The following is a 13,002-nucleotide window of genomic DNA, read 5'->3' as shown; positions in this document are numbered from 1 at the left end:
ATGGACTGTTTACACCCGGGAGAACGCAGGGCGGGACGCGGGGAGGGGCATCCCAGCGGGAGCCAAGCGGAAAAAAGATCTCCACAGTCCGAATTTCTTCTTAAGGGCGATTTTCATAAGTCACGAAAACTGCGAGTCCTTGTTTCTCGTACTGCTGTACAATAAGTTAACTGAAAAGGCGGGGAGTTTCTGCTTTTCTTTCCGGCTCCCCCTCTGAGCCAGTGCCCCGTGGTTTCGTCTTTCCCGCTTTCCCCTCCCCTCCCCCGTTCAGTCAGCAGCCGTGCCTTCCGTCTTAAAGGGGCCGTGGCGGCCGGAGGAGGTGGTGGGACGCCCTGAGGCCTGCGCTGCTTGCTTCCCGGCCTTGGCCTGGTCGTTTAACCGATTCTTTCGCCCGCAGGTCACAATCCAGGGTCCCGCTCCTCCGCGTCCCGGGGCCGGACGGAGGGATGAGGCAGGGGGGTCCCGGGCAGCGCCGTTGCTGCTCCCCCCGCCGCCCGCAGCCATGGAAACGGGGGAGGAGGACGGCGCCCGCAGAGGTACACAAAGCCCCGAGCGGAAAAGGCGAAGCCCAGTGCCGCGGGCGCTCAGCGCGAAGCTGAGGCCGGCGGCGGTGGCCCAGGCCATGGATCCGGTGGCGGCCGAGGCCCCGGGCGAGGCCTACCTGGCGCGGCGGCGGCCGGAGGGCGGCGGCGGGTCGGCGAGGCCGCGCTACAGCCTTTTGGCGGAGATCGGGCGCGGCAGCTACGGCGTGGTGTACGAGGCAGTGGCCGGGCGCAGCGGGGCCCGGGTGGCGGTCAAGAAGATCCGCTGCGACGCCCCCGAGAACGTGGAGCTGGCGCTAGCCGAATTCTGGGCCCTGACCAGCCTCAAGCGGCGCCACCAAAACGTCGTGCAGTTTGAGGAGTGCGTCCTGCAGCGCAACGGGCTAGCCCAGCGCATGAGCCACGGCAACAAGAGCTCACAGCTTTACCTGCGTCTGGTGGAAACCTCGCTCAAAGGTAGGAATGCCGAGGGCCGCCCTGGCCACGCATGGCCTGGACCCACGAATCTGCTGGGCTCGGCCCAAACTGACCCCTAGACCCTGGTCCCGGTTTTGTCGCCCTGGACCCGACACACCCTCCTTTCCGGGGCAGACATTCGGGCCGCCCTCTCCTCTCCGGATCCATGATTAGTCCCCGGCACTAATGTTAGCTGGTATTTTAATAACAAGGGCTCATTAAGTGCTAACCATTGTCATAGGAAGTGCTCCATAAGTGTGAACCATTACTATGAAACGTGTAGCACTTTTAAGGTCGGACTTGGGAGTGGAGGGCGTTGGGTTCAGAGTCGGTGGAAGAACTGCCGAGCCCCCTCACACTCTAGGGCCTCTTCTCTTTCCCTCCCAAAGCAAACAAAAAAACTTTGCTGGACCCACCCACACCCGCTCCCTGTCTGGTTCCAAAAATCCTGACACCCTCCGGCTCCACCCTGCTAACTCTTGTTTCCTGGTCTTCCTTTTCCTCTGAGACCCTCCCCACCCCACCACCACCAGCCCTTCATCCCAGGGCAGTCAAGCAAACCGGCGGTTTTCAGCCTAGGTCCTCTAGGGGCCTGCAGAATAATAACTCCACAGGTGGGTCTAGAGCTGTCACACAACACACCTAACATCTTTTTCTTCCCTTCTACAGCCACCCTCTGAGGCTGGCTTCCAAGTGGTTTTATTTATAGGGACGATGGGGCTCAGTGAAGCAAGGGGATTTTGCAGTCCTGGGAGGGCTAGTCCTGGTTTCGGGGTTTTAACTGCAGTTAGGGAGTGTGTGCATCCTGAGTGCTCACGTGCCTTGTTCAAACTACAAGTAGCCAAGGGTCTGTTCATAGAAGAGAGAGCCAGTGAGCTAGGAAGGCCTGAGGAGACTTCCTCAGGGGAGAAGTTGCTAATCTGAGACCCAGCTCTGCCCTAGATCTCTTACAGAGTGACTTGAGGTATAACTTGAAAAGTAACTCCTCTTCTCTTTATATAAGTGGAGAAACTAAGGTTTAGAGGTGAACGAACCTAAGTTGATGGAGGTTAATCAGCTTGTAAGGGAGGTATGGTTGTGCTCCTGGTTTGTTTACAATTTTTCATAGCTTAAGCGATGTGAACTCAGATCTGTCTTGATTCAAGGTCTCAATCCTTTTAAAAGGTGTAATGGTTTCTTCCCTCCCCAAAGGATGAACTAGATCTGACCTTAGTAACAGAAGGTAGGATTTGGGGTGGGGTTGGATAGGGCGTTTTGTTTGGAGCTTTTGCCTGACTATAAGATCCTCCAGGCCCATCCCAAGAGAACTCCTGGTCCTGTTTCAGGTCAGTTGTTTGACAGCGGATTGAGGACATGCTCAATATTACCCGGGGTCCTTTTTCAAAATAGGCTTCTACTTTTTATGCCCATCCCTGTCCCATCCATCCTGAAAAGCCCACTCTCTCTCCAGGGTAAATATATTTGTTTTGAAAAGACTTGCCAGGAGATTCTTTCAGCTTACCTGTATTCTACAGGCTCTTCACTTCACTCTCAGACTGTCTTTTCTGTGGTTAATGAATGGTCTGGACTTCCAACTTACATGACTGCCTTGGGATGTAGGAGTTTGCTTTTCCAAAGGATCCTCTTCTATCCTCAGCTCATTGATACCAGTTTTGAAACTTCAACCTGGGTTGGAAGTCTTTGCTTTGTGTCCCTACATATACTGTTCAAACTTTCCTCACTTGTAGAATTTGTCAAAACTCCGCAGTAAACAGTGGCAGCATAACACAGGCTTTGGGGTTAGACTCACTTTTAGTCATAGTTTGTCTCAGCTGACTGCATGGGACAAGTTGTTTCAAACCTGTGGGGAGCATTCCTTTACTAATAGGGTGAGGGTTCCTCTGTCATAGGGTTGCTGTGCAGCCTGGGAATGTCAACAAGTGCTCCAGATGAGGAGAAATTTGCTGCTTCAGTAAGTTCAGGCTACGTTTTGAATCTTCTTCCACTGTCATCCCTTTCGAAATTCACAATGTTCCTGTTCAAGTTTCCCAAACTTGACCATGGAACACATTCTGTTTCCTGTACTGTAGGCAGCGCCAAGTTGACAGAAACACTGGTATTTTCTTCCTCCCTTTGTGAACTAAAACTGAGGCCTAAAAGAAATGAAATATTTTGCTTTAGCCCACATACTTAATATGTCCCTTTTAGTTATTTGGAGTCTTAAATATATGAGCCTCTACTATGGGTCAGTTAATATTCTGGGCTTAGGGAGAGAGCAGTAAAGACAATGCATGTTGCCTCTGCTTATAAACTGATATTCAGATTTATGTGTCAAGTGTAAATTTAACAAGCAGTTAATAGGCGTTAAGCTTTTTGCTATCAGTATTAAAGTGGAGAACAAATATCCAAATTACTCCAGGTTAAGTTTTCCTGACTTCAGCTTCCAAAATTTAGCAGTCCTGATATGCCGCCGGGGCAGATTCCTTCTAGTTTGCAAGTAATCTGGTTCAGCTCTGTCTGTAAACAGATGCGGTCACCTCTTGCCCCGACTCCTGCAATTTAGAATAATTTTGAATAGACTGAAAAGTGTTAATCTGCCTTAAAGTCTCAATGAACCAAATCCACAAACTTTTACTGAGGTCCCTATGGTGGTATTTGCAGAGGAAAAAAAAACTCTTTGTCCCAAAGGAAATTAATTTGAAGTTTGAGGACATGTAGAAGACTCAAATGCTAATCAAGGTCATGGAAGAAAAGGCAAGTTGGCTCATTAATGGCTTTGTTCTGTGTTGTACATATTAACAAGAATGAGAATCAGGAGTTAGCCAGAAGTTAGCAGAGAAGGTGGGCTTTGAAAGAAGGGGGCCTAGGAACACATGAATAGGTAGAGAAGAGACTGCTATTTATTTCACAGTTTGGCCAAATAGAGAATAGAGAATGGTTGTCTGTCTCCTTTCTCCTCCCCCCCTCTCCAAGTATCAACTCCACCAGAAGGCATTTCTCTAGTTTAAAAAAATTATGTATGAATAAACCAATATCAAAAAAGGGGTAAGGGGACTTCTTAATGCAGTTCTTCATCTTCTCCACTTAGATAGACTTCTATGTCTTATGTCCTTCCTTTCTCTCTGAACAAAGACCAAAAAGTCCTACCCAGAGCATTAAATAGAGAACAGAAGTTTCAGACAGTCAGTAGTGAGCCATCTTAGATGTCTGATCTGGCCTTCTGTTTCACAGGGAAGGAAATTGAAGCCCAGAAAAGAGACAGGACTTGCCCCAGATGAGTTAGTGGTAGTATTCAAACCAGTCTCCCAGGCTTTTTTAAACCAGATTAACAATCCTGTAAATTATTTGGTTGATGGGTTGGTGGCTTTGTTTAACTTTTAAGAACTTTTCATTAAAAAAGGGTTAACAGTTTGCTTTTATCCCCTTGTTTCCATTGCCAAAGGACCCTCTCCTGATTGCACCTAAAACTGAATTCAAGATTACTGCCACTTAGACAGCAGGCATGCCTGAGCTCATTGTCAAACTCAGAAATTCTGATGCTCTCTACAAAGTGCACACTGATCCTTATACAAATAGCAGCAAATAAAGACAAAAAAAAAAAATCCACAACAAACTGTCAAGGCTCATAAAACTGAATAATTAGAAGTTTGGAAAAGCCAGGAACCTAGCTTATCCCAACTTGGTAAACGTGACATGTTCCGCTTGACCAATTATTTGACGTTTGCTGTACTCAAGATACCTGGAGGGGCTTTCACATGGGTGGGAATCTTGGCCCTTGGGAGGCAGTCTTGTCTGCACGCCGATGGATGGTGTGACTGTGAGCCATACACTGCACTAGAAGAAGCTATGCAGAGTTTCCTCCACGAGGCATGCAGAAGGCTTGGCCATGACAGTCGTGCAAGGTCATGAGTGGTGGGTGTCCCAGAAAACAGTAGAGGTTCCCTCTGGGAGCATAGAGGCCTGGGGAAGCAAGGAAGGAGGTAGACCTCAGGAAGCTGAGGGGGAGCCAGTGTCTTAGTGGATGGGTTGTTGGCCTGCAAACTCCTCTCAGCCCATTGAGAGCCCAGGGAAATCTTGGGCTCAGAGCTGGGTGCCCCCTTCCCAGGATGCTGGAAAGCACCTCTGAATTCTCTACTGCAGCTTTGGGGTCTCAGAGTTTAGAGATCCCTGGGTAGAGGCAGGGAGCTGAATGGTAGTCTTCGGCTACCCTGACATAGATATAAAGGCAGCATTTAGGGTCCCTGGAAATGAATGGGATACAGTAGAACATTGGTATTGACTGGGAGTCGGAAGGTCTTAGTCCCAGTTTCACCCTGTTAATAAAAGCTAAAACTCACTGATTGCTGTGTGCCAAGAGCTGTTCTAAAGGCTTTATGCCTCTTAACTGTTTCAGTCTTCGTAACCACCTTTTGAAGTCAATACTATAATTATCCCTATTTTACGGGTGAGACAACTTGAGGCACTGAGGTTAGTGACATTGCCCGATGTATAGCAGCTCAGCAGAACCAAGCCAGGCTCCAAGCCAGGCTCCAAGCCCCAGCATTCTGGATTGAGTCAGCTTTCCTTCACAGCTGCGCTGCACTCTTGGGACAGGTGGCTTAAGTTCTGGGCTCTCCTGTTTTTCTTGTTGTTAAATGGGTGTAATCATATTTTACTCAGAAGCTAATGGCTACTATCTATTTTCAATTATGTGTTAACCAGTACTTGCGGCACTGCTGATTTCTACTGGTGCCTCCCCTAGGTCTCAGCTGCCAGGGACCCTCTGCCTCCTTTCTGTTCTGCTCTTGATTGTCTTGGGACAACCGCACAGACTTTCCTTTTCTCTTGCTACTGACAGACTGCTTTCCTTCTGTGTGCATTGGGGGTTTTAGATACCGGCCCCAGGAGATAGAAGCAACACTTACTTGAGAGCTTTGATTAATTGGCATTGTATTGGGTAGGGCTTTTTACACTGTAAGTACACTCTCAAAGAGAGCTTAGCTTCCCAATAGAACATCAGTTTATTTTCAGCTCGAACTTGGCTTTTGGTGGTATTTAGCCACGGGCCCTCCTCAGTAACTCACAAATTCTGGATGCTTACCTAGTTGTCTTAATCTAAACATTCTTCATGCCCTATACTAGAATGTTCTCTGATATTTCTCTCTTTTAAGCCTCTCCAGCTAATAGTTCTCATCTTGATTCATTTCACCCAGTTATTGATCACCTACTCAATGTGTGTGAGGTGCATTGCGGGAGCCCAGAGACATGGTCTCGTTCCACTGTGGTGCCCAGTCTAAGGGAGGAGGTGGGCACAGCACAACCAATGATACTTCACTGCAGCCTGTGAGAGGTGCTTTAGGGGGGACAGCTGGCAGGAATGTGGACTAAGTTTAGAGGAGGGAAGGATGAGTTGTAAAAGGGTAAATCAGATGTGAGCCTGGCACGCAGTAAGGCTAGGCATGTGGCAAGGACCATTGCACATGGAGAGAGAAACAACCAGGACTGCCCTACTCCCCAGTCTGCCTGGCCAGTGGAATCTGCATTTTTAACAAGAGCCTTGCAATGTTCCAAGTCCTAATAGCTAACCTTAGATTTTTATGGTTCATCCTCTCATTTAATCCTCTCCACTTTAGGTTGGAGTTTTTGTAATCTGGTTTTACACACAAGAAAATCAAGATCCATTAAGTCAAGTAACTTGTCCATTCCCACAGTGGTGAAAGGTCAGGCTCTAGGTTTATATCCAGATGTTCTTTGCAATTTTTAACATGATTAGTACCCAATAGTTGTCTGCTCTGGTGTCCAGGCACCTTGCAAGAGGCTTCGTATGTCACAGTTAAGCCTCCCAACAGCCCATTGAGGTAAGTGTCTCTTCCCAATTTATGGAAAATGAAATATTCATGGGGTCTTTTTTAGCAGTTTGCCCAGGGTCACATTAGCCATGAAAGTGTGGGAGTGGGTGGTTTTGACCCCAGGCCTGGCTGGCTCCTTCTCCTTTCCCCCTGGGCCTGAGAGTTCCTAACTGGCCTCTTGGCCTCTACAGGACACTGCATCTTGCCCTGGCAGCCACCCTGAGCGGGTGTGTTCTGTAGTGCGCAAAGACATTTGATTAATGAAGTACTTTGAATTGAACACACCCTGTGGTGTTGACACTGGACCCAGCCTCTTTATAGTGACACAGCTCAAGGTCATTGAGGCTGGGAGGAGGGCTTGGTCTATGCTCCTTTTGGGAGAATGTGCTGAATGGTCCTCATCTTCAGCATCTTCTCAGGACTGATCTTCTGAACCACTTCTTTAGTTAAAAGTTGTATATTAAAATTTTTATTTAATCAGAAGCAGGGATAGCTATGGTCATAACAAATTCAAACCTCATTTCTGGATTCCTTTATAATATTTTCTTAAACATAACTTTAAAATTTTATATCTTATGTCTCACTTCACATTAAACATGCTTATGATGTGTTATGTGATCTTCTCTTTTGGCTTTTTAAGTAAATTTTGTTGAAGTAAAACATGGCCCTTTAAGGATTCAACGAAGTGGTGATGCCATTATTAACCATTAATTACTCGTGGACAGTTGTTCTAACTCCTTACTTGTACTGTGCTGTGTGGAATACCAGTTCTGTGTGTTTTTAGTGCTTGGTGTGCCCTTTTGTTGCTGGTAGTGGTAGGTTTTTGTTTTTGTTTTGCCTTTTTGGTACTCTTCTTTTAGAATAAATTCCTGGAGTGGGGTTTTTATGTCGTGTTGAGCATTTTGAAGACTTGTGATAAATATTGCTGAATTGCTTATCTCAGCATGCTTATCAAGATCATAATCCTCTGTGAAAAATGAATCAGTGTGTTATGTGGTTGGCCTATCAATACTGGAGACTTAAGGAACATTGAACTCCTTGGGGGCGTCCATAAGAGTACTTAACGAGGAACTGTCACAGTGGGAAGTGGAGCATCCAGGTGTTAACTTCTGCTGCAGGCAGTGAGAGGCAGCAGTAAAGCATCAGGGTTAGGAATCCAGGCTGTGGAGACTCTGGGGTCTGCCTCTGTGAGACTGTAGTGAGACCGAAGGCAAGTTATTTAATCTTTTGAGCCTCAGTTTCCTCACTTGTGAAAGGGTCATGTACGTAGATGCAAGTTGGGAGTAAGAAGAGAGGATTGGCTTCTTCCTTCCTTCCATGACATGTGAAGTGATGAGTTGCTCAGTTCTGTTGATTATAAACCTCCAAGACCTTTCTCACATCCCCTTCCTGCCTCCTCCCTGGCGAGCCCTCACTTCTTCAGCTTTCAGGACCTCCTGATGCATCTCTTGGCCTCTAGTCTGTCTTCCGTTTCTAACTCCTCTTGCCTCCAGAGGGAACCTGTTTCGTCGATTCTCAGACGTGTTCTTCCACATGTTAACATCTCTGAAATCAGAACTCAGTCAGTGGCAAACCAGAGTGTTGTCAACAGCTTGGATGTCTTACCTAAATGGTACGTCTAACTTTACATTGGTGACTTCTTAGTTTCAATAAGCAACTTATCTTTCTAAAATACTTCAAGAACTTTTAGTCACTTCCCATTTCTTAGAGTTCACATTCTTGTAGTCTGCCAGATACCATTATGAGCTGACTCCAGCTTCACCTCCAGCCTCATTCCTCCCCATCTCCTACCACATCTCTTCTGTGATTACCCCAGGTTACGTGGGTCCCTCGCTGCACGCTTACACCCCCCTGTGCCGTGTGCTCACGCTCTTCACCCCGGGAAACACAGTGCATGAGCTGCTTACTCTCAGCCTGCCCTTCTTTCGTCCTAACCACCCTTCCCTACCCCTCAGGCAGGGCTGCCTCCTCTTCCTTATTCTCATAGCTGCAGTCATTCTGCTTCTAATGGCTGGAAGCCTTCATAAGGGCAGAGGCTTTTGCTCATCACATGTTTGGGGTCTGCCAAGCAGTGCATGCTCTAGCATAACTGTGTACTTATACTAGAGCATAGCAGATGCCAGCCATTATATAGGGGAGGGATAAACAACAAGGTTCTGCTGTACAGCACAGGGAGCTATGTTCACTGTCCTGTGGCAAACCATAATGGAAAAGAATACGTACATGTATAACTGAGTCACTTTGCTGTACAGCAGAGATCGGCACAGCGTTGTAAATCAACTATATTTCAATATAAAAAAAAGTCGAATTTCTGGAGGATGCTTGGAAATAGGCTTATAAAATTCTGAGTATTTTGTATCCCTTTCCAGGAAGTGCCTGCCTTTCCACAGCTCATACTGACTTACTGTCATGCTGAGCCTCCTGACCTCAAGTTTCTGAATACAGCCCATTTTGTTGGGAGACTTCAGCCACTGCTTATGCCCATGAGTAATGAGACGCGAGGCACCTGCTTGATTTTTTTTAACTTTATTTTTTTAAATTTATTTATTTGGCAGCGCCGGGACTTAGTTGCAGCACTTGGGATCTTGATTGCCAAGTGTGGGATCTTTTAGTTACAGCATGTGGGACCTAGTTCCCTGACCAGGGATCGAACTCAGGGATCGCTCCTGCATTGGGAGCACCAAGTCTTAGCCACTGGACCACCAGGGAAGTCCCCTGCTTGATTTTTTTTTTTTTAATTGTTTCCCTGTGAACTGTGGCATAGGATATGTTTTGAAATACAGAGTTTATTTTGTGATCTTCTGGCTACTGGACTTGGGAAAGGTAATAAAACGCCCCTGAAGGTAGGCCTGCCTCTAATCAAAGTGCATTTCTTTGCCCCCTGTAACCTGGGAGTTAGCACATTCTGGTGGAGGGATGTGGCTGTGCAGCATCGCACCTTACCAACCACTCACAGCTGTGATAAATAGTTCCTGGAACCCAGTGGGCTCTCAAAGGTTGATTTGCCACAAATCCTTATCACCTTCAAATAACACTCTCTTTTCTACAGCTCTGGGCAGCTAAATTTTCAGCCCTTTTTAGTCTTACAGAACTGTCAGATTTATACCAAACAAGGGAATTATAAAACTTGAGTAAATTTTGTTTGTTTCTATCGGTTCAAAAAACTGAATTTCATGTGAGGATTCTACTAGTGTCTGCATCTGTTTGTTCCAGTTTTACATCCCAAAACTGGGGAAGTAACCACAGGGTGGCTTCAGTGACGCACTGGGGTCGCTGTGAAACAGACCTGAGCTGAAACTCCACTGGTCACCTGACCTCTATTGGCCCCCTACCCTGACTGGACCATGGCGACGTTTTGAGTCTCCAGGAATTTGTATCAGCTTAGAACCAGTGTTCGATAATCCCTGGAAGTTTGACCATTTTCCCTTCCCCAGTGCGCAGTCACCCTGGTAAATAATGAGACTTGGGCTTTGGCTGATCAGAAGAGGAAAGTTACCTGGGAAATCAGGCACATGTCGAGTAGGTTAGCTTTCAGGCTGGGTCCTAAGGTACACGTTCAGATGCACCTGCACAGATTTGGGGAGAGGGGTCACCTTTTACGTAGAGAGGTCACCCCAAATAAAAGTGGCCTGCTCTGGCTAGAATATGGATTTTAGCTATTACAGCCTGAGAAATGTGATATCATCATCCATTTTCATTTTCTTTCTCAGTTTCATCTTTTGCCTAACGTGTGAAAGCTGTATTCTCTGGCCTCCAGCACTGAGAGTATTGAAATCCGTGACTTGCTAGGACTTGGCTGGGGTCTGGTGGGAATGATGATGTAGGAGATGGTAAAGGATGTGATTCCCCCAAAGTACCTTATACTCTGCCGACTGTGACTTAACTCAGGAGTATGTGGTGTAAGTGTCATTCTCATTTGATGGATGAGAAGACTGAGTCTCAGAGGTTCAGGGACCTGCCCCAGGTTCTAGCTATCTTCCCATCATACTCAGCCTCGAAACCACCCAGTAAACCGGGGGCAGAATTGGGGTCTCAACCTAGACTACTGTCTTCTGGTCTTCTATTACTCTTCTGTTACTGTGTGCTCTTCTACTACTTGCTTCTCAACAGAAATGCACCCAGTGCGTTGAGTGCCGCATTCCCTCCCTCCATCTTGCTGTGATGAGAGGTAGCTGAGAGGCCCAGTAGACAATCTGCCTGAAGGAAAGGGCTGGAATTCTTACATGCCTCTTATGTTGTTTGTGGGCAGTTGGGATTCTTTCATGAAAACACATACTGCAGCTTCTCATGAAATAAGCCCAAGGTCCTACCCAGTGCAAAGTGCTTTTTGTCTCTGGGACAAGTAGCTACGTCCCCCACTTTCCATTCTGTCATGCTCACTGATACTTTGTCTGCTTCCTGTCCAGTTCTGTCATCTCTACAAACAGCCCCCTTCTTTGGCGTCTCCTGACCTTAGCTCATTCCCCAGAGCAAGTCCCTTAATCCCAGGTCTCATCTACCCACTCACTCACTGACTGAGGGCACTTTTTTACCTTTTTTCTTTTCTTTCCCTGGATTCTCATAACCTGGACTTATATGTAGTCTGTTTTACAGAGTTGTTGTCTTTTTATTTCAATTGCCATAGTTACCAACTTTGTGTATAAAATAATCATCATTCCCCACCCTTTATTTCCCCACCAGAAGTTTCACTGTTTTCTGATGTGGCCTTTGCAGAAGGAATTTGATGCCTTTTTAATAGTTTCCTTTCTGGCTCTACCACCCCCAAACATTTCTTGCTCTCCTTTTTATGGGTCTTTACTCGGGAGTCTAGGTTGATTGATCAGGGCTCAGATCCCCACTTCATTTTGCAGTCTTTTTATTTATTTATTTATTTTAAATTTATTTTTGGCTGCGTTGCGTCTTTGTTGCTGCGCGCGGGCTTTCTCTAGTTGCAGTGAGCGGGGGTTACTCTTCGTTGCAGTGCACGGGCTTCTTATGGCGGTAGCTTCTCTTGTTGCAGAGCATGGGCTCTAGGCACAGCGGGCTTCAGTAGTTCTGGTTTAAGGTCTTAGTTGCTCTGCGGCATGTGGGATCTTCCTGGACCAGGGCTTGAACCCGTGTCCCCTGAATTGGCAAGCAGATTCTTAACCACTGTGCCACCAGGGAAGTCCCTGGGGTCCTTTTAGATAGAACCTCAGCCTACTGGAGCAGATGACCTAGAAAGAGGATTATGAGATGGGAAACAACTGATTTAAAAAAAAAAAAAATCTGCCCTAAACTAGTTCTACCTGTATGACTTTTGATTGTGAGCAGTATAAGCAAACTATATAATTACAGGGGAAATGTGGTCTGTCAGATCGTGGTCAAAAACCTAAAGCTGGGCTTCCCTGGTGGCACAGTGGTTGAGAGTCCGCCTGCCAACGCAGCGGACACGGGTTCGTGCCCCGGTCCAGGAGGATCACGTGTGCCGCGGAGCGGCTGGGCCCGTGAGCCATGGCCGCTGGGCCTGTGCGTCCGGAGCCTGTGCTCCGCAACGGGAGAGGCCACAACAGTGAGAGGCCCGCGTACCACAAAAAAACAAAACAAAACAGAAAAGCCTAAAGCTTTTGCCTTGTCCGTCTAGTCATCTTCTTGGATCAACCTAGAACTTCCAGACCACTGGCTTTTTGTAGGCTATGTTCCTTGGTAATTTCGGGGCTTAGCAACATCTCATCTGGATCACCCATTCTCTTTGTAATAAAGTAAATGACTAGTGAAAGAAACCCTCTGGCAGAGGCTCTGTGAGGGGTTGCAGCCTTCATCTTTGGTAGAATGGAGACACTGTACAGGGGATCAGAGGACTTTTCCTGAGGGTCTGGCTCAGTCACGAATGATCCATGTGACCACCCGGGGCTGACCCAGCCTCATCAGCAAGATGAGACACCTGCCTGCTTAGGCTCAAGCTTTTTGGGCTCTTGCAGTCACCAGATAACTTCATGCTAAGGCTTCAGTGTACCGTTAATTGCTTTATAAAGTGTATTGGGATTTGTTTGGAGATGCCAGTCAGCAGCTTTCCTGGAGTTTCTGTGGTTCAAAAGGAAAGATTTTCTGAGGAAGGCAGAGCTGGAGTTTCAAGTTTCCACATAACTTGATGACATCTTACATCCACTTCAGACTTCCTATGTACACCTCTCTGGTCTGTTTATTCCTGTGCCTCGTTATCCATCCCATCTCAGCCC

At 47.0% G+C, this 13,002-nt stretch overlaps 1 protein-coding gene across 1 annotated transcript in view; it reads left to right on the top strand.

Annotated features, from left to right (window-relative positions):
- The window catches only part of STK35 (serine/threonine kinase 35), a 41,496-nt gene that overhangs the window by 525 nt on the left and 27,969 nt on the right, over nt 1–13,002 (top strand). The window contains exon 2 of the mRNA XM_022592828.3: nt 398–998. Coding sequence (XP_022448536.1) covers nt 398–998 — 601 coding nt within the window. The remainder of the gene's footprint in view (nt 1–397; nt 999–13,002) is intronic.

This window comes from Delphinapterus leucas, chromosome 15 (genome assembly GCF_059928025.1).
Source record: "Delphinapterus leucas isolate spDelLeu-1000000601 "Yukka" chromosome 15, BTC_Dleu_Yukka2, whole genome shotgun sequence".
Classification (NCBI taxonomy): Eukaryota; Metazoa; Chordata; class Mammalia; order Artiodactyla; family Monodontidae; genus Delphinapterus; species Delphinapterus leucas.
Note: the sequence above shows the minus strand (reverse complement) of the source record. Positions and strands in the feature narration are given on the sequence as shown.